Below are 21,936 nucleotides of genomic sequence, written 5' to 3' on the forward strand. Positions count from 1 at the left end.
TACCACATTATATCCTGTTAGTATATTTGGTACCTAATACAGAACTAAGTGTCTGGAAACATTAAACATAAAGTTTAATAAGAGAGTAATTGAAGGAATGAATTAAATCTATGTATGAAATGCATAAAATTTTTAATCTGTTATTTATAACAAAGAAGATATATTTTGTTTCATGAATCTGAATGTTCTGCCTGTATGTGTGTATGTGCAGTGTGCACATGCCTGATGTCCTTGGTCCTCGGGAGAGTTTTGAGTCCCCCTGGTGCTGGGAACCAAATCGAGATGCTCCACAAGAACAGTAAGTGCTCTTAAATGTTGAGTCAAATCTCCAGGCCCTGGTTTTCAATTACATCAGCATGTATTGCATATCAGTAATGTCAACAGCATCTGGCCAGAAAGGAGACACATTTCTGTCTTTGTATCCTAAGAGATGTTTACGACAGAGGAGAAGAGCTCCGTTAAACAGCAAACCCCAGGGCACTAGCCTGGGAGCTGCAGTGCTGAGAAAAGACTCAGTCACAGGGAGTCAGGGTGGATGTCTCTTCTTAGCAGAGCCAAGTTGATGAACTTTTTCAACAGAAACTAAAAATAAGACTCAGAAAAGACAGAGTGATTTTTCAAGAAGACGTAAATTTCTCCTGGCAATAGGAAAAACTAAGCAGAAGTTATGAGTGGATTCCAGGACCTGCTGTGAGGCTCAGACCCTCAGAACCCTATCTGCTCCCAACAGGCTTGGCTGGTGGAGATTTTACAGCAGCCCCATGGCTCCCAGGCAACAATGTTTGTTTGTTTAAATTTTTAGATTTGTTATATATATATATATGTATATTTTGCCTGCATGTGTGAATTTGTACTACGTGTGCCTGGTGCTCAGAAGTCAGAAGAGAGCTTTGGTTCCCCTAGAACTCGAGTTGTAGGTGGTTGTGAGACACATACAATGCTGGGAATCAAACCCTGGTCCTCTGCAAGAACAGTCAAAGTTTTTTAGCCCAGACAATGATGTTTGTAAGGAGAATGAAATATTTTTCTTCTTTTGGTGGTGGCGTGCTTGGGAATTGAACTGAGGGCATTTCTCAACAGCCCAAGTCACACTCAATGGCCCCTGCTTATGGGAAGGGGGAGCCCTTCCCTCTGTGTTTTAGGTTTTCCAATGGAAAACCTCCTTCAGTCAATGGCCTTTGAGTGGCTGCGCAAGGTTAGGGTACCAAAAAATGTATCCCCACTGACTTGTTCTCTCTTTCTCTTCTTCTCTCACCTGAATTCTGGGTTCATTTCCTGTTCCTGATTCATACAGAGGCCTGGGATCTGTAAGTTCCCCCTAAACAAGGAACCCCTTATCATACCCCCATTCAGAGCTAGTGTGGGATTTCTTTATTTGCATTGCCCTTTATCTGGTACATTCCCCTTCAGTCTTCTGTGCTTCAGCTAGAACTGAAATGTGGCTTGACCTGTAGCAACACGACCGACTGGTCTAAATTTAAGACTCTGAAATTTTTCCTGCTTCATGAAACTCACCTATTTTGTTTTATTTTTTTTTAGGGGTTCTTTTTATTTTCCTTGAAACAATCAGCATCTTACCTTTCTAGAGCATAATGCCTTAGCTTTATCTTCATCAGACAGTTCTATGGGTAGGGAACCTCTTCTTCTGTTCCTTGTCCATCATCTCCTCAGCCTTCTCTTTCACCATTAGCAATGGAGCCCAGAGCCTTTAACACTCTAGGCAAGTGCTTTAAAACTGAGCTATATTCCACCTAAGGTATCTTAATGGTTTTCACAAGGGACACGTTGGAAGATAGATGGGCTGGAAATGAATCTTAGGGGGTAGAGTGCTTACCTAGTACCTTGAATCCCTAAATCCATTCCTAGCATCAAACATGTGTGTTTACTTACATACAATCTTTCTCTCCTATACACACACACACACATACACACACACACACACACACACACACACACACACACACACACTAGCTGGAGAATTTTCTCTGTCCCACCTGGTCCACTAAACCATATTTTTTTTTGTTTACCAGTCCCCACAGCTTCTTATAATATAATCACTCAGAGACTTAATATTAAGTATAATTGTTTTGCCTATGGCTCAGGCTTCTTACTGAATAAGTCTACATATAAAGTAACCAATTTCTAATAATCTATGTATCGTGGCTTTGTGGCATAACCTGTTCTCTAGTACATCTTATTGTGCCAGCAGCTTCTGGCATCTTCCTGACTACCCCTTCTTTCTTCCTCTATCTCTGTTTGGATTTCCCACCTAGCTACATTCTGCCCTGCCATAGGCCAAAGAAGCTTCTTTATTAACCAATATAAAAAACATATTCACAGCATACAGAGGGGCTATTCCATAGCAACTTACAAACACCACAGTTGAGTTCACGTACACACACACACACACACACACACACACACACAAAGAAACCACATATGAGTTCACCTACATAAACACACACAAAGACAGACACCACAGATGAGTTAACCTACACACACACAAGAATAAGGTGTTCCTTACACCTACCCTTGCTGAAAAAATAGCCACTTCGACACCTTTCCTTAAAGTTTTTTGTATTTATGTTTCTGTCTTTTGTATCTGTGAGAATTGTGGCATTGGTACAGTTATCTTTTAGATCAAACATCAAGACTGACAGGTCACATAGGCTCTAAAGCAGCATTCTTTCACTGTGTCATTTACCTGATTTTCAGCTAAGACCTTGTTGTTGTAAATTTAAAAAGTGTCTCAAAAGGAGAGCTTACATGACGAACATGCCAGAGGCATTTCTTTATACTATTTTATAATTTATATGTTTCTACATGACTTTGAAGTGAGAATGTCCTGCTTTTACATTGTCATCATGTTCAGAAATGGATTTGTTAACTGAGCCTGCTTAGGAATAGACAGAACTCTACATAAATGTGTAGAGACCCCCTTAGTAAAATCCACATGCTTCCTTTGTTTTGAAAAAGCATTGTTTTGGAAATATTTCCTATGTTTTCCCTACCTCCTGCACATAACAATTTTTCTCATTTCTTCTGTCTTGACTTTTGTGATGGCTAATCTTGGAAGTCAAATTGACTACATCCGGAATTAACTACTTCTGGTAAACCCAATGGGTATGTCGATGAAGGATTTTTTCTAAAGATTTTGAAATTAAAGACCTGTCTTTACTCTGGATCATTTGAGAGAGTGGACATGGCTTGTCTCTTAAAGAGACAGATCATTTAGTGAGGGGGTCTCTGAGGTTCAGGACTCCTGATTGGCTGACATTTGCCTTGGGGGTGTCCTAGTGAAGTGCTGGTAGGTGTTTCTGTTTATAGTGCTTGGAATGCTAGGAATTTCCTTTGAATGGTCTACTCTTGGGTAGGGGTTTGGTAATCTCAGCCTGCCAGGCATTTTCTCAGGGTAATCTATCTAGACTCCAGACTCCATTTAAATTTATTGATGTCCAGAGTCCCAGGTGATAATGGGTGAAAGTAAAGAACTTCCTTAAAATGACCTGCCCAGACTTAGCTTTCATGGCTGGCCCCCACAGAGTGAGGGTCTTACAATAACAAATATCTCCTTTTGTATCTTTAAATCTCCCTTTAGCTGATAATATTCTGGGCATCCTTCCACCTGTGGGACAGGGACATAGGATGCTGTAGTGTCAAGGAGAAGACTGGGAAGTGCCTGTGGAGAGCAGGAAAATAGCAGGGTCTGCTATTGGAGTCAGGGGAACATGCTATGGAAACATATCTCTGCTATTCTAGAAAAGGTCTTTGGGATGAAAGTGAGAGTCAGGAACCATCGTACTGTGTCTTTAATTTTTCATTTCTTAAATTTTTAATTAATTAATTACTTAATTTTCTGTTTTTCGAGACAAGATTTCTCCGTCGCTTTGGAGCCTTTCCTGGAACTAGCTCTTGCAGATTTCTTTTCTTTCTTTTTTCTTTCCTAATTTTTTAAAATTTATTTTTATTTTTTCCAGACAGGGTCTCTCTGTACCTTTGGAGCCTGTCCTGGAACTAGCTCTTGTAGATCGATAGATCTATTTATCTTTCTATTGTCTCTTGAGACAGGGTTTCTCTGTAGCTTTGGAGACTTTCCTGTGAGTAGCTCTTGTAGACTAGGCTGGTCTAGATATCAAAGAGATTCACCTACCTCTGCTTTCCATGTGCTGAGATTAAAGGCATCCACCACCACCATCACCACCCAGCTAAGCTATGCCTTTAAGTCCAGTATAATGCTATGGGAGGTGCTCTTGTCGCTCAGGCCTCACTAGCCAATCAGACCCTCTAGGTGACCTGCCAGTCAGAAGTTGTGCAGGATTCTTCCGGCTGTGGCAGCCATTTTCAAGCTTGACTTTGAAGAGAAGTCAGCAGCAGTGTTCTTGTGTGCTCTGCTGTGAGTGCAGGAAGCTGAGTAAGGAGCATGGGCAAGTTGGAAAACCACGATGTGGTGAGTTTGGGGCTAATCTCAGACCGGGAGAAGCGGCTAGTTGAGCTGTGGGAGACAGTGTGCTGCTTCATCCTCTGGCCGGGCCGGAGCCGGTGACCAGATGCGGAGTTCGTTCTGTATCTGCCTGATCCTGCTGGTCCTGCTGGTCCTGCTGGTCCTGCCTGCCCCAGCAGGGTCTGCGTGAACATACATGATTCTGCATGTTCTTTGAAATTCCCGAGCTGGCTGGCAGCGGCTGAGTAACTTAACTATGCTTACTGAGCCTGTTCAGAGATTTGAGAATGGGACTGTGCCTTGCTGGCTCGGGAGTGAGGCTCGCTCCCCCGTCCCGGGCCGCGGCTCTTGGTGCCACCGGGAGAACCAGGTCATTGGCCGGTTCCCATGAAAACAAAAACAAATGGCGGTGCTGCAGGGGGGCAGCGGAAAGCAGGGAGCCAGGGGGCCCGGGGCGGGACTCGGCTGGATGGGGCAGGCGAGATAGCGCGAGCAGCAGGGCCAGGGCTCCATGGGGCAGGCAGGCACGGGCTACGCGGGGCTCCCCCGGTACCGCGGCTAGCGTGCCTGCCTTACCTTAGCCTCCCACGCCGACGCTGCCTTGGGGGACGAGGAGCAGGACGCGGCCTCGGTGGGGCCTGGGCCAAATCGCTGCGGACTCACCGCAGGGGAGCCGGGCGCCGCGGTCTTTGGCATGGATCAGTGCTTGACGGTGGAGCGCGAGCTGGAGAAGGTGTTGCACAAGTTCTTAGGCTAAGGGCAGCTGTGCGAGCGTGGCCTGGAGGAGCTCATCGACTACACCGGCGGCCTCAAGCACGAGATCCTGCAGAGCCACGGTCAAGATGCTGAATTATCAGGGACACTGTCACTTGTTTTGACAAAGTGCTGCCAAAGAATAAAGGACACGGTTCAAAAGTTGGCCTCTGATAACAAAGACATCCATAGCAGCGTTTCTCAAGTTGGAAAAGCCATTGATAAGAATTTTGCCTCTGACATTAGCAGTGTGGGAATAGATGGCTGCTGGCAGGCAGATAGCCAGCGACTTCTCAACGAGGTGATGGTGGAATACTTCTTCCGACAAGGAATGCTGGATGTAGCTGAGGAGCTCTGCCAGGAATCTGGACTGTCTGTGGACCCAAGTCAAAAAGAACCATTTGTGGAGTTAAATTGAATATTAGAAGCATTAAAAGTCAGAGTTCTGAGACCTGCTCTCGAGTGGGCAGTATCCTGCCGAGAAATGCTCATAGCCCAGAACAGCTCCTTGGAATTTAACCTACACCAACTGTACATTATTAGCTTGTTAATGGGTGGAACTACAAATCAGCAGGAAACCTTACAGTATGCAAAAAATTTCCAGCCATTCCCTCTAAAAAGACATCAAAAAGACATTCAGGTATTGATGGGAAGCCTCGTGAGACAAGGGATTGAGAATTCACCATGTGTTCACCTACTTGATGCAAATCAGTGGGCTGACATCTGTGACATCTTTACACGGGATGCTTGTGCCCTCCTGGGGCTCTCTGTGGAGTGTCCTCTCAGTGTCAGTTTCTCAGCAGGTTGTGTGGAACTGCCCGAACTAATTAACGTCAAAGCTGTGATTGAGCAGAGACAGTGTACTGGAGTTTGGAACCAGAAAGACGAATTACCTATTGAAGTGGACCTTGGTAAAAAGTGCTGTTATCACTCCCTGTTTGCCTGCCCCATTTTTCGTCAGCAAACAACAGATAACAATCCACCCATGAAATTGGTTTGTGGCCATATTATATCAAGAGATGCCCTGAATAAAATGTTTAATGGTAGCAACTTAAAATGTCCATATTGCCCAATGGAACAAAGTCCAGGAGATGCCAAACAGATATTTTTCTGAAGAAATGAGTTTGTTTGCAATTTGTAAGTGAAACTGAATTATGGGTACATTCAAGACGAGTGATCCATTGACTGCAGCTATCCAAGGACTGCCGGGTTTATGAGCTGTGCTCCAGAAGCTACTGACACGCTAGTGTGCACGAGGGCGTGCTCCAGATGGTGTTCCATAGGGCTTTTATCACTCTTGGTCTCCGTTTCTGATCAAGTAAACACACCAGCAGTTGCCATTCAGTGCAGGTGTTGTATTTACTATAAGGTGATTTTGTTACTTAAAATCAGAAACAGATGTTGACCTTCCTGACTTGTGATTAATATTCCTGCTTTTACTTCTGTCATTTTCTTGATAATTGTAAGCTTGAGCGTGTTTGTGGAAGAACTTTTTTTATTGTTATATATACATAATTAAATGAAACTTCTTCATAGGAGTTTGACAAATTGAATTGTGGTTATACAACAAATTTGCTTTTTTGTTTTATCTTTCTTTTTGACTTAATGAAGAAAGCTGTGATGAATTCCAGATTTGTGTTGCTTTTTGATGTTTTTCTCTGCTCCGGCTCTTGCTTCAAAGTCGGCACGCTTGCATTTGAGTTCTGTCTGTAGCCCAGCAGGCTTCCTGTTTAAAATCCCATCATGAATTTAGCCGTCAGATGTGAGAATGAAAGGGATATTACTGGTTCTTTGTTTTTATTAACAAGAGGTGCTTTTAAAAAGTACATTTAATAAATGGAATTCTGAAGTAAGGATGTTACTAAGTTGATACATGCTCTCTCGGTCTTAGCACCCTATCCTTTGAAATCTGCCTTCAAGTCTTGGCTGGGTATCACATTAGTTGTTCCTCACAGACACACAGTGTTGTGCATGTGGCTATAAATATGTGTGCCGGCATCAAACATTGTGTATGTAGAAGGGAAAAAGCATGTTCCAGTTCTAAATGCATTTGCCAGATTCATCACTTCAGGTCATTAAGGATAGACACTAGCACCTTCTGTGCTGTGGCCACGTTGTTCTGTGTTGGATTAGATATTGTTCATGCCTCTACCCTGCAGCGTCTTCTTGAGTTGACTGTGGACCTGTATAGTAATCAAATGTCTACAGATAATGTCTTTTCTTTTGTGAGGTGTCTTCATTTAATGCACTCCCCACAAAGAGACTTGCGGGAGAGTTATTCTCCGTATGAAGAATTACATGGCAAAGACTTCTGTGGACATAATTCTGACTTAAACCCCTGAAATACTTCACCTTGAGAAGAGTGCTGTGTGAAAGTCACCAAATAATCTACAACTTTGTTTCATCTGACATAGATCTGAACATCAACATAGGAGTACTTTCATGTGAAAATGAGGAAGTTGTAAACACAGAAGCAAAGAGAAACGTGACTTTTCCTGTTTTAAACTACAGATGGACTCGGTTTAAGGGAACGGGGAACAGCTTTGGGGCTAAGTTAGTTAGAAATTGCTGGCATTCACAGTGGTGTATGCTAGCCTGGATGGTTTACTGGAACGTTTACCTGGGAGAGCTGGCATTTGCTTGTAAAGGGAAAGAATAATACTCAGAAAAGCCCTGTGGAATGACCATATGGTCAGTTTCATGTTGATGGCTCCTGTGTGCTGTGTTGGTTGGCCGGGATCATGATTGGCCCAGCTCAGAGTGCAGGCTTTGTTCACATGACTGCTTCATTGTGCAATGCTCTGTAGAGTCCCCATATCCCATGAAACAAGCAGTGAAAGGGGAGTAGAGATGCCTCTGAACTGCCGGAGAAAAGGCATAGTGCTAGGCAGTATCCTGTTGAGGGTGTAAACTTGTTTACTATAGATGAGTTTTCCTTTGAATTAAATTCTAGAGTATCAGGCTTTTTTTTTTTAATAACTGTTATTCCTAAGCCAAATTTAGTTTTTAGGGTTTTTTTCCCCTCCTAACTTATTCTTACCTTCCAACTTCAAACATCTACATGACATTTAGACTTCACATAAAGTTTGTGTGATACAACATGTTCTTGAGGCTGGTGGCAAATCCTTTTTGGAAGCAAGACCCTTCAAGTAGTTGGCTCAAGCCATTTTAAGGACATAGGCTCTACCTGGTCCTCCTGGTGCTGTGAGTCACATTGGCAGTTTTCTTGTGAAGCTCATGAAACTTTAAAGAATGAGTTTAGCAAGTGTTTGGTCTTACAGCTTCCTCAGTAAGGTCTTATAGCCCCAGTGGTCAAGGGCCAAGAATAGAAACTTGATCTGACATTTTACTGTGAAAATTAGGTTCTAGGCTCTTCTTTACCTGTGTGAACTTTTAATCTGTGAGAGACTGACTGCAGCAGAGGTGGATTTGAAGAAGCCAGACCTTGACCAAAGATGCTGAAGTACAGTATTAGGATCTTTCTATTCTAGAACCTCCTTCACAGTGGTGTAAGACCATGCCATCCCTGATGCCATGCTCATGCTAGCATGCAGGAGGATGCCATGTGTCTCTTTCTGCCTCTTATTAGAGAAGGTTATGCTAGAGGCCACGATTGCCAGTCACATGGCTAACAGGCATTGGAAACAGCCGGAGCTTCTTTGAGAGTCATTTCCTTTCCCAGTAGTGGACCAAGGCCGCCATGGGACTCTGCTGAACCAAAAAATCTGTACTAGCAAATGTTTAGATTCTGGTGTAGCCAGAGCTTCTCCGCAGTGGCTGAAGTTGTCGTTTCCTTTTCTCCTTTGTGTGATCATCACAGATGCCATTTCTGTTCAATGATGATTATAGAGACTTTTAATACATAAATGAACGGGTATTGGTGCCTCTTTATTTTTAAAAAATTGAAGAAAAAGAGCCACCTCATGTTTAGAGAGTATGTGTTTTGTGAGTGTGTGAGCATTTAATTGAAAATAAGAAAGGAAGTAAATTTTTAGTTTTACTTTTCCCACAGCAGCTAATGTGTAGGGAGACATTAATCCCACACCAAGTCCTGTAGGGATGGGGATCCCCAAGTCATCCTCTCCAGTTGCCAGTCCCACAGACTGTGCAGCTCAGATTCCTTATTTTTATGCTGTGTATTGTTTCCACCTCAGAGATGACAGCCTTTAGGACAGTGTCAAAAGCCAAGAGCTCTTGGATTATCTGCACAATTCCAGCTGCTGGTAGACTAAACAAGCCCTCTGGTTTCCCAGCCCAACCTCTCATTTAGTAGACTGACAACAATGCTTTTCATCTCTTTAGTCAGCCGACTCAAGTTATCTTCAGGGAAGGTATGGAGATGTGGCTTGTGAGGTTCATCTCTAGGATGTGTATGGTGAAGACAAACAAAATACGTTTCACCATTGAATTGTCTGTTCATTATCTTACAATAGAGTACTGTGGTCTTGGGGAACACAGAGAGGGAATATGTAGCAAGGATCACATACAAAGCTTGGTGTTTCATAAGCTTGTAGCTGACAGGTTATATGTGGTACTACAGTGTTCACCATAGGCAGGTACAATCTTCATTGACTTTCCATTCTGAATTACCCTTGAGTAGATATCGAAAACAGAGTGGCAAATGTGTTTTAGTAGCAGATGAAGCGGTTAGTTTTAGGGCGAATTTTCCACTGTTGATTTTACTTCAAGGTGTAGTAAGAGAAATTTTTTAAGGCGTATTTAAGCTGTAGCAGGCATATGCTTCATGTATTTCCAAAGAGGAAAAAGCAGCTAGACTCATAGCATGTGCTTCGCTCCATGGTATGGGTGGATACCTATACTTTCTAGTAGCCAACTTAAGCTACTCCCAGCCAGGCAGGTGTGGGCTTCTGTAGGATTTAGTGCCTGAACATTGCTTTTGGGAAGGGGCTGGAGTGAATGTCCTGGCATGGGAGGGAAGCAGAAGGACACAGGAGTGCCAATGAGTGTGCATGTGTGGAGATTCCCCATTACCCTGAAAGCTAGCAAGCAACCCCTGTTGGCCGTTTCATTCATGACCACAGCGTGCATATACTTCACTGTGTTTTCTAACCCACACTAAGAACTCATCAGATGATCTTGCTGAGATGGATCAGGATTGTATTTCTTTGGCTTACCCCGTGCTCCTGGGTTCTATAGTGTTTCTATAATTATGAATAGTGTTGCACTGTAATCTATCATATAGAGCTATATGTATGGAAATTTTTTGATCAGTTTTTCAGGAGATGTATCCTGTTTGCAAAGGCACAATAAAATTGCATCTTCTAGATTATAGGCAATAAAGGTAACAATAAACCTTACTTAAATCATAAAAAAAGAAATACCGTTGTTGTTGAGTTCACTATGAAATGCAGGCTCCCTTAGTGTTTGTATTGTTGCAGTGGAACACAGATTTACCAAAGTCACATTGTCCTGGTCTGTCTAGTATCTTGCAGAACTTCTGCACCTTGAACATTTAATATTTAGGTTTAGGATCCATCTGGAATTTATTCTGTAGAACTTGTAAACAGTATTGCCTGTATAGAGTAGCACTCCACTGCTTATCTGTGATGTAGAAGAGCAGAATTGATGGTATAAGGAATCACCAGTTCTTGGGAAACATTAAGTCACAATAGAAAATTTAGGAAAGTGTAACATGAGGGCCAGCTTGTTGGGGTTTTCGTCCCTCCTGGTGCCCCACAGCTGGCAAATCCCAAAGAGAAATCACACACAGGAATCCATAAGGTTATAAACTGATTGGCCCATTAGGTCAGTCTTCTTGTTAACTCTTATAACATATATTACCCCATTATCCTTATCTATGTTAGCTGCATGGGCTCAGTACCTTCCTCAGTGTGACAGCTTACATGTTGCCTCTTCGGTGGTCTGTGCAGAAATGGAGGAAGAGCTTCCTTCTTCCCAGAAGAAATACTCCTGTTCTCATCGCCCCACCTCTACTTCCTGTCTGGTTGACCGCCTATACTTCCTACCGGGCCAATCAGTGTTTTATTAAAATACATGATTGACAGAATACAGACAATTCTCCCGCACCATTTCCCGCTTCTTTTTTTTTTAAACAAAGGAAAATACCCATAGTCCATTTGTTGGGAATGTGGGCATAGGATTTCAGGCTACTTCCTGCTGGTTGGGGGTGCTGATAATCTTATGGGGACCTAAAGAAAATTTAGAGTTATATTCATGTCCTGATTGGAGTATCCTGTGAGTCTTGATCATCTCAGGCAGCATTTTGAATCTGTTCTGGATGTAGAACTCAGACATCTGGGCCATCTATTCCTGTCGGAGATTTTTCAGGTGGTCTCCCTTGATCAAAGATGATTTTTCTTAACTCTGAATAAATCCAGAGCCTCTCATTTTCTGTGGAAACAAAAGCAAAATCTCTTCTCCAAAATAACATACCTTTTGACTTCAATTTTGAAGCCAAGGTATTTTCAAAATACCTATCTTAAATTAGTTCAGCAGCATTTATAAACAAAAGTCTTTTAGCAGCTGTTGCTCCTTCCTCAACAATCAAACAATTCAAAGAGAGCATAATAACATACAGTATCAAGATTCTCTTTGTATTTTCCATATTTGTGTGGCTTTACTTTAACCTCTTTTCTTTTATTTTTACTTTAACTTTTTGAGACAGGTTCTCTGTTTATCTTTGACCTGGAATAACACTGTAGACCAGGCTGTCCTTGAACTCACAGAGATCCTTCTGTCTCTGCCTCCTCAGTACTGGGCTCAAAGGTGTTTGCTGCCACACCTTGAACTCACAGAGATCCATGTGTCTCTGCCTCCCAGGCATTGGGATTAAAGGTGTGTGCTACCACACCTTGAAGTCACAGAGGTCAACTACCTCTGCCCCTTAAAGTCTCAGAGGTCAGTATACCTCTGCCTCCCAGGGATTAAAGGTGTGTACCACCACACCCTACTACTTTCTTTCTTCCTCTTTTACCCTAAGAACTTTAACCTTTAGCCTGCATATATTTTTAACACACTGTAAACCATTTAGAGCTTTTCTTCGTCTTTGAATCTCTCTTTACTATATATCTCTCTTTTTCTGACCACATGAGTCTTTAAGGAGAGGACTAAAACTGTGGCTTTGACAGCTAGATCCAGCCCATTTTTTAGCTTTCCAGCCTCACGGCTGAGATACCAGCCAGAGCTGTGTTCACTGCCACAACTCTATGGAGCTTCAAGGTCCCTGCCAGCAAGCAAGCTTGAGCATTCTGCTCAGAGACCACACTCAGTCCGACTGCCTGCCTGAAAGAGTCAGAGATTGCCCTGGCAGGACAGTCCAGAAAGCCAGCATTTTAAAACAGCGCAGCTTTTTTCCTGCTACGGCTGAAAACCTGAAAAGCATGTGCTCAGGTTTTAATCAACATCATTTAAGTATTTTGTGGCAGGACCTCTTAAAAGAACTGCAGGTTTTGCAGCTAAAGCTGAGTCAGGAAGCCTCTCTTAGATGAGAGCCTTTGCTTGCCTCTAGCAAGCAGAGCAGACCCGATAAAAGCCCAAAGGCAAAAGGTAGATAGAATAATTTAAAGTAAGAAAAGCTGACTAGAAGCCCAAGCTAAGACTGGGCATTCATAGGTAAAATTAATTGTCCATTGATTTATTTGGGAGCTGGATGGTTATATCCCAAAAGAGCCAAAGAGTTAAAAAAAAAAAAAAAAAAAACTAACTACCAGATGGATCATCTTTGGGTATATGCCCAAGACTGGTACAACAGCATCCTGGGGTAGATCTAGTCCCAATTTTCTGAGGAACTACCATCTTGATTTTCATTGTAGCTCTATAAGTTTGTAAAAGATTTTTCCTCATAGATAACCAGAGTGATATAGCTAAAGTGTTGTTCCTCTCATGCCAGTCTATATTTTAAGAATTTTTCATTGACTTGAAGTTATTAGGCCTGTTCATATCCCAATATACAAGTTGGGAGGCTCAGAACCACCTGGTACTCCAGATTCAGGGGATCTGACATGACACCCTCTGTTCTTATACACATGGAAGACATTCTTTTTCACAAGTAAACATATACAAAATGTTGGGATAAACTTCCTTTCAAAAGTACTGTGTGCCGTAAAACAGATCAAAACAAGTTTCTTAAGTGTAATACAAATTATACACTGTTTTTTTAATTTGTTATCTTGTATTTGGTTTGAAAAAGTTTTTATTTCCTCACTCTGATACAGACTTACAGACAATCTTCTGTCAAAGGAAACAAAATGGTGCCTATGTGATCTTATTCAATATAATTTTCTTTTTATAAGAGAATGAGATCCTTTTAGTAATCAAAACTTATTTCTAAATTAAAACATCAGAAAGTTTTGTGCAAATTTCTCCAATTTCGTGGAACAGCTCTCCTCACCCAATCCATTTCCTATTCTCAGCAAAGGAGAGATCTATAGAGCACAGGATGAGTTCTGGCCAGTGATTTCTTGATATTAAATTGTGGTTAGTATCTTGACATTCTTGTTTCAGGAATCATCATATGTATTTGTCAGCCTGTCTTTGTGTCTTCTTTTGCCTATGATACCATATATATTTTTGATTTTATTAATTATCATCTAAATTTACTTTTTTTCTCTAAAAAATGATAGATCTTCATCATTCCTTTTCAGAAAATGTACTATATTATGAGGTCCCTGAGCATTTCTTGGTTTAGAAAGTTTCTTTGGAGAGCCAGTTTTAGTTTTCTCTTCTTGATCTTAGAGGCTTACTTTTCCCATTTCTTGACCTATCTGTGTTTTCCAGTTCTTCATGTTTGTTATGGTTAATATATTAATTTTGTGTTCAAAAAAATCTTTTTATGTATTATCATCCCTACCTTAATTAGCTTCAGCTGTCAACATGATGTAGATTAGAGTCATCTGAGAGAACATCAATTGAGGCTTTGCCCAGATCAACATTGCTACTATGTTTGGAGAAAATTGTGTTGATTGATGATGAATGTGGGAAGGCTCTTCTCTTTCACTGATGGTGGAAGTCATCACACACTAAGCAAGTGTGACTGAGCGGCATAAGAAAGCTTGCTGAATCTGAGGAGTGACTAAGCAAGAGAGAAAGCCAGTAAACATTTTTTTCCTTGTGTGTCTTGCCTTCAGTTTCTAACTTGAGTTTCTATCCTAAGCTCCCACAGTTCTGGGTTGTGATCTGGAAATATCAGTCAAACAAGCCGGTTTATTTCCTCATTCGCTTTTATTTAGAGAATTTAGTCACAGCAAGAAATGAACAAATTAGGTCAAAATGTGGTACACCCCAAGTGAATTTGTTGCTGGGTAGAATGTGGGAACATTGTCTTTTGGAGGAATGTTAAAAATATTAGGACTTTAGATGGCAAAAGCCATAGAAAACTGTACACAGAGCTTAATTAACTATTCTTAAAGGACTAGGAATATGAGAGTGTTTAAAGTAATGCACACAGTGGAGCTTGAGTTCATAAGATTTCAATAGGAAATAGACTTCATGAAAAATTCATCTATGGGTCATTTATATAATATTTTGTTCCCAAATCATTCCAATTTTCTCCATTCCCTGAGAAATTGAGTAAGCAAAATTAAAAAATAACTGTGTGATTTCTTAGACAAAGTATTGATTCTGTTGGGTGTTTACTACTAATGATTTATTTAGATATACAGGAGAAAAATGAGCGGTGTAGAAAGAAAACGAAAAATCAGTTTTATGGAGAAGAACAACACTCTCATTTATTCTTTCTACCTTCCAGCCCTTCTTATTCATTCTTAAGAATAAGAAAGCTTAAGCCCTTCTTAAGCTATTGACTGTTCATTAGGCCAAACAGGTATTTTACAGCAGTCCAGTATCACAGCTTTACAGAAGTAAACAAATGAAACAAATTCTTAGATCCACATTCTGAGGACATGATACCTTTAAAGCATATATGTTGGTAACTTAGCTCCTTTACAGTCAAAAACTTGAAAGAAAACACAATAATATTCATAATTCAGATCCTCTGTATATAGTCCATCTTTATGTGGCTTATTAAAAGAATGCATCACATATTTGCATCATTGAAACAATTGTTTCACAACATAAATAAATAACACATCTTAACAATAATATTCCACAACAGCCAGAGTTTCATTTTGATACAACCTAGGTTGCATTTGGATATCACAAGATATTAAGATGCCTAAACTGTAGGAGAGCTAGCTGAATATAGGGAGTGGAAGTAACCAAAGAGAGAGATGTATGAGCAAATGCAGGGATAGGGCCATCAAAGCCCTTTGAATCTGAAGCCTTGTGCACCTGAGACAGATGTAGAAGATTTGATGTTTGTCCTGCTATGCTTCAGTCTTGCCTTGGTTCAATCTTCTCTCACTGTGTCTCCATTTCTCTACTTTGGAGTGTGAATGGTACTCTGTACCATTGTATGTTGGAAAGATGTAACTTGTTTTCTGATTTTTACAAGATGTTACTTGCTGTGGGACAATGATCTTGTACCTTGTGAAGATTTGTCACTTGTTTTGGTTTAATAACATGCTGATTGACCAGTAACCAGTCAGGAAGGATTCATGGAGTTATCAGAACAGGAAACTCTGGTAAGAAGAAAGGCTCAGTCTGCAGTTATCACCCAGTTTCAATGGAAACAAGATGAGCATGCCTCACTGATAAAAGGTACCAAACCATGTGGTTAACACAGTTAAGAATTATGTACTAATGTAAGATGTAAGGATTAGTTACAAAGAAGCCTGAGCTAATAGGACAAACACTTTATAATTAATGTAGAGCTCTGTGTGTTTCTTTGAGACTGAATGACTATGGGACAAGTCACTGTCAAGTGATCATCTTGAGCATCACAAGAGACTTTGAACATTTGAACAGTGTAGGGGCTTTTGTGGACGATGAGTGACTAAATAAATTTTCCTCATAAATAACCAGGAACCTATAGTGACCCGGGACAGAATGTAATTTATTGAATGAAAAACCTCCCATTTATGAACAGTATATGGGAATATGGGCAAAGTTCTCTCCAAACTGCTTCCTGCTTTTTATTTGGCAAAGTGATTTTTTGGGGCTGGTCACATTGGCCTTTTGGGCAGTCTTGATTCATCAAACCACATTATTCTGGAAGGATTCCACAGGTTCTCATCCTCTGTGAACACAAAAGAACAACCTGTTTTCCAAAGCAACAAATTCTTAGATCCAAATTCTGAGGACATGATACCTTTAAAGCATATATGTTGGTTTCTTAGTTCCTTTACAGTCAAAAAAATTCAAAAAAAACACAATAATATACATAATTCAGACACTCTGTGTATAGTCCATCTTTATGTGGTTTATTTGTTTTTATTCTATTACTTTTTAATATTTATTTTATTCTATTTACTCCTTTAATTTATGACTGTCTGTATTCTGTCTCTTTAAAGACTTCATTTCACTTTTTTAAACCATTTACTTCTTTTTATGACTCTCTATATTTTTTTCCTTCTCTCTCCCAAGCTTATGTACAATTTTTAAACATGCTGTGTCTCATTTAGAGGTCTTTTATGTGTGAATCTGTCCTATTGTGTATCTGTAAATCTTTAGTGTTCATGAGTGCTTCCTAATATGCTAAGGACTTCTTCTGAACATAGTTTGTGCCATTGGTAGAGCAAATATGGCCTTCCATCTTGCTCCACCCACTCCAACATAGCAGGGGCATGTTTGCTGCCTCTGAGAGCCATGTACATTGCCCCATTTTCAGGCATATAGAGGGTCTAAGTTGCCATTAGCAATCTGCTCACAGACCCCATACCTGGTCCTCCAGAAAAGTCAGAGTTTGTGCTGGCAGCATGTCCCAGAATTCCAGCATTTCAAAATGGTGCAGCTTTTTGATTTTTGATTTTGATTATGATGTCTAACTTAATTTTTTTTCTGTTTTCTTTTTTTTTCAAAGTTTATTAAATTTTGAAATTTTCCATTTCCGCCGCTCCTCCCCACTCCCTTCCACTCCCTCCTCCCCCTCCTGCTCCCTCTACATCCCTAAGAGCAATCAGGGCTTCCAGCCCTGTGGGAAGTTCAAGTTCCTCCCCCCTCCCTCCAGGTCCAGGAAGGTGAGTATCCAAACAGACTGGATCCCAAAAATTCAGTATATGCAGAGGAAACAAGTCCCAGTGTCATTGTCAATGGCTTTTCAGAAAGGCTCTGTGCCAGCCACATTCAGAGAATCCAGCCACATTCAGAAAATCTGGTTGGATCACATGCTTGTTCAGTCCCAGTCCAACTGGCCTTGGTGCACTCTCATTAGATCAGTCCCCTTGTATCAGTGGGTGATTGCACTCCTCGCGGTACTGAGTTTTTTTCCATGTTCTTCCTCCTTCTGCTCCTCATTTGGAGCATGGGGGGCTCAGTCCGGTGCTCCAATGTGGGTTTCCATCTGAATCGCCATCCATCGTCAGATGAAGGATCTGTGGTGATAAGCAAAATCTTCATCAGTATGGTTATAGGCCAAAGCCGGTTCAGGCACCCTCTCCTCTGTCCAGAGAACAATCTTGGGATCTCTCCTTGGATCTGGGATCCCATTTATAATCAAGTCTTTTGTAAACCCTAAAACGACTCCCTTTGTTGAGGTATATTCTTCCCTGATCCCATATCCATCCTTCTTCCCTCCCCCCATCTCAGTCCCCCGAGTATTCCCCATTCCTCCCCTACACCCTTCTCTCTAACCCTCTCCCCTTCCAACAACCCTCCCCCCCCCTCGTGCACCCGAGGTTACCTGGGACTCTTGTCTATTTCCAATCTCCAGGAGGATAAATACATGATTTTCTTCAGGTTCACCTTCTCATTTAGCTTCTCTAGGATCTCGAATAACAGGCTCAAAGACCTTTAATTATGGCTAGAATCCACTTATGAGTGAATACATACCATATTCCTCTTTTTGGGTCTGGCTTACCTCACTCAGTAAAGCATTTTCTATATCCATCCATTTGCATGCAAAATTCAAGATGCCATTGTTTTTTACCGCTGAGTAAAACTCTAGTGTATATATGTTCCACACCTTCTTTAACCATTCTTCTATTGAGGGGCACCTAGGTTGTTTTCAGGTTCTGGCTATTACAAATAGTGCTGCTATGAACATAGTTGAACAAATGCTTTTGTGGTATGATAGGGCGTCTCTTGGGTATATTCCCAAGAGTGGAATTGCTGGGTCTTGAGGGAGATTGACTCCCAGTTTCCTGAGAAACCGCCACACTGATTTCCACAGTGGCTGCACAAGTTTGCATTCCCACCAACAATGGATGAGCATTCCCCTCTCTCCACATCCTCTCCAGCATAGGCTATCATTGGTGTTTTTGACTTTAGCTATTCTGACCGGTATAAAATGGTATCTCATAGTTGTTTTGATTTGCATTTCCCTGATCGCTAAGGATGTTGAGCATGACCTTAAGTGTCTTTTGGCCATTCAGAGTTCTTCTGTTGAGAATTCTCTGTTCAGATCAGCACCCCATTTTTTAATTGGGTTAATTAGAGTTTTATTGTCTAGTTTCTTGAGTTCTTTGTATATTTTGGAGATCAGGCCTTTATCTGATGAGGGGTTGGTGAAGATCTTCTCCCAGTCAGAAGGTAGCCTTTTTGTCTCATGTTACAGAATAGGGTTTCTTAACCTTGGTGGTCACAACTCCCTTTGGGGAGAGATGAATCTATCACTTCTGCGGCAGGGTCTTCCATGTTTCACTGGACCCCTCCCTGCCCCCACTGCTGCTGCACTCTTGTCTCCTGAGCCCTGGGAAGGCCAGCTATCCCAGCTGCAGTACTGAGGAGCTCTATCCAGAGAGTGCTGGGGAGTTCTATCCAGAGAGTGTGGAGTAGTTTCATCCAGAGACGTGGAGATGGGCAGGCGCCAATGAAAGAATTCCTCCAACAACCTGAAAGGCAACATGACATCTCCAGAATCCAGGGAGCACGAAATGAGAAGAATTGAACACCCTACTCTAGAAGAAATAGAAGAAATCGACTCTAAGTGGATCTATATGAAAATAATAGAGGAACTTAAACAGGAGGTGAAAACCTGCCGTAAAGAAATGGAAGATAAGTATAACAAAAAGATTGAGGAAATGAGTAAAGAAATGGAAGAGAAATATACCAAAAAGTTTGAAGAAATGAGTAAATCCATACATGAAATTTTGGGAAACCAAGAAAAAAACAATCAAACAGGTAATGGAAACAGTTCAAGATTTGAAAACTGAAATGGAGTCAATGAAGAAATCACAAACCGAGGGCCGGCTGGCTATGGAAAATCTAGGTAAACGAACAGAGACTTCAGAAACAAGCATAACCAACAGAATAGAAGAGATAGAAGAAAGAATCTCAGTCTCTGAGAACACCATAGAAAAATTTAACGCTCTGACCAAAGAAAACAGCAAATCCAACAAATCGTCATCACAAAACATTCAGGAATTGTGGGACACAATAAAAAAACCAAATCTAAGAATAATAGGGATTGAAGAAGGAGAAGAACGGCAGATCAGAGGCCCAGAAAATATATTCAACAAAATTATAGAAGAAAACTTTCCCAATATAAAGAATGATGTCTAACTTTAAATCAGGAAAAACTCTCTTAAAGGAGCCACAGCATGTCATCAGTACGCAAAGCCTACCTGGGGAAATAAATGCGGCTAAACTTCATTTTTTAATGTCTAGAATTCCTTTCCAAGCCGTGGAAGATCTCGAAGATGCTATAGCTCTGCTATAGGCCCAAAGTAGTTCCTTTATTAACCAAGGATAATCACAGCATACAGAGGGGAATCCCACAATTTGAGTTTCTATAGCCTCAACCCATTTCCTGTTCTTTGTGCCTACTGTTTTGTGGTTGAATCTAATCAGTCAGCTTTCTTCTTTTGCTGTCATAACTTCCCCACCATCATGAACTCTATCACTAAATCATATAAGATTCAGTAGAACTAACTGCTATTTGGTGTTAAGGTGGTTTGATTGCATATTGTTTTCATTTTTTTTTGTTTTTCTTTGAAGATTAGGTTTGTCTGAGTAGCCCTATCTATCCTGAAAGTAGGTCTACATACCAGGGTGTCTTCAAACTCAGATATCCTCTGACTTTGACTTTCAAGTGCTGGGATTAACGGTAGGCCAGCGTTCCTGGCTTTTTTGTTTTTATATTGCTGTATGATGGTTTTGCTCCTATCAAACATATGCTGTTGTACTGAGCTTCACCCATATCTTGAATTTTAAAATTTTACAGAGTGTATGATTATGTTTCCCAGGATGGCATGCATTCATGACATTAACACTTCCTGTGCCTTCTTAGTCATTGGATTGCAGGTGCATAACCTTCTTCCTGCCTGTTTTTCTTTGTTTTGAATTTTTATTTTAAAAAGAGTATTTTACCTGAATGCATGGATATGCACCATGTGAGTACCTGGTTCTTATATTGATAAAAAGATGGTACTAAAAACTCTGAACTTGGAATAATGGATATTTATGATCCACATTAGCCCAGCTATATGCAAGATCAGAAGGGCTCTGTATTGTTGAACCATCTTTCCTTCTCTTTGTTTATTATTTGTTATTAGCGTAATAATTACTATTGATTTTATTTGTCCATTTCTAACTTTTTAAACACACAGTACCTTTTAGTAAAATCTTATTTATGTTGCAGTTTCAATTGGGGCACTTCAGGCATAACTCTTTGTTGAAGTTTCATCCAAAATCTATGAGTTATTTCTATCTGTTATGTTTTTTGATTAATTTTTTCATGTGATACAGGTTTTTAATATGTATTTCAGGATTTCCTAGAAGTTATTGCATGGACTAGGCTTGTAGTCAACTCAGAGGCAGATAGAGATCTTTTTGCCTCTGCCTTCTGAGTTCAAAGGTTAGAGGCGTGATTCAATGTATCCAGCTTTTTACATCTTATTTTTAATTTTTGTAGTTAGGAATTAATCTTTCATACAATTTCTATTATCTGTACTCTATACTGTTGCTCTGTTTACATATCTTTCATTGTTGGTTAGTAGGCATCTCTCTTGCGGGGTGATATCCCACTGAAAGGGTTCAGAAATGACAGAGGTGAACGTCCTATTCAGTTGGCTTCTAAAGTGACTCAGTGATTAAATTGTGATGCCTATGTCATGCAGTAAGTAAAGAGGGCACCAGAATTATATGATTTTATGTCAAACAAGTATATATTTACAGTGTTGTCAAACTCATGCTTTCTGTTGTTCACTTGTATGGGATGTTTTAGAATGCAGTGACCTATGATGACGTGCATGTCAACTTCACTTTGGAAGAATGGGCTTTGCTGGATCCTTCCCAGAAGAATCTCTACAAAGATGTGATGGAGGAGACCTACAGGAACCTCACTAGTATAGGTAAGACTGAATTATCTTTCATGTTTCAAATACAGGGACAACTGTTCATTGGTTAATGATGGCCTTTTGTGATATGATTGAGAAAGAAGAATGGGGTAAATAAATCAGGCATGGCTGTAAGGTTTGCTTCAAACGGTAAGTAAATTTATTACAATTTTTAATATATAACATATATTTTTTCTGGCACTATATTTTTAGGATACAGTTGGGAAGACCATAATATTGAAGAAGATTTTCAAAGTTCTAGAAGACATGAAAGGTAATTTTCATGTATAACCTGATAGAAATGTACCTCTGAAGAATTTGTAATGTATCCTATATGTTTGAAAGAAAAGCAATAGTGTAAATAATAAAGTGCATCAATGGTTATTAAATTCTCATAAAATCATATACTTTAATTTCAGATAGGTGAAC

General features: G+C 40.5%; 1 protein-coding gene and 1 pseudogene across 3 annotated transcripts in view; both read left to right on the forward strand.

Moving 5' to 3' along the window:
• Positions 1–4,308: 4,308 nt before the first annotated feature.
• The window catches only part of LOC125405505 (zinc finger protein 120-like), a 38,954-nt gene continuing 21,326 nt past the window's right edge, over positions 4,309–21,936 (forward strand). For all 3 annotated transcript variants that reach the window (XM_087906150.1, XM_087906149.1, XM_087906152.1), the window contains exons 1-3: positions 4,309–4,447; positions 21,396–21,522; positions 21,721–21,781. In XM_087906150.1, the coding sequence (XP_087762276.1) occupies positions 4,421–4,447; positions 21,396–21,522; positions 21,721–21,781 (215 nt within the window). In that variant the 5' untranslated portion in view covers positions 4,309–4,420. The remainder of the gene's footprint in view (positions 4,448–21,395; positions 21,523–21,720; positions 21,782–21,936) is intronic.
• Positions 4,454–6,824, forward strand: LOC146896074 (E3 ubiquitin-protein ligase RMND5A pseudogene; annotated as a pseudogene).

This window comes from Myodes glareolus, chromosome 1 (genome assembly GCF_982192425.1).
Source record: "Myodes glareolus chromosome 1, mMyoGla1.1, whole genome shotgun sequence".
Lineage (NCBI taxonomy): Eukaryota > Metazoa > Chordata > Mammalia > Rodentia > Cricetidae > Myodes > Myodes glareolus.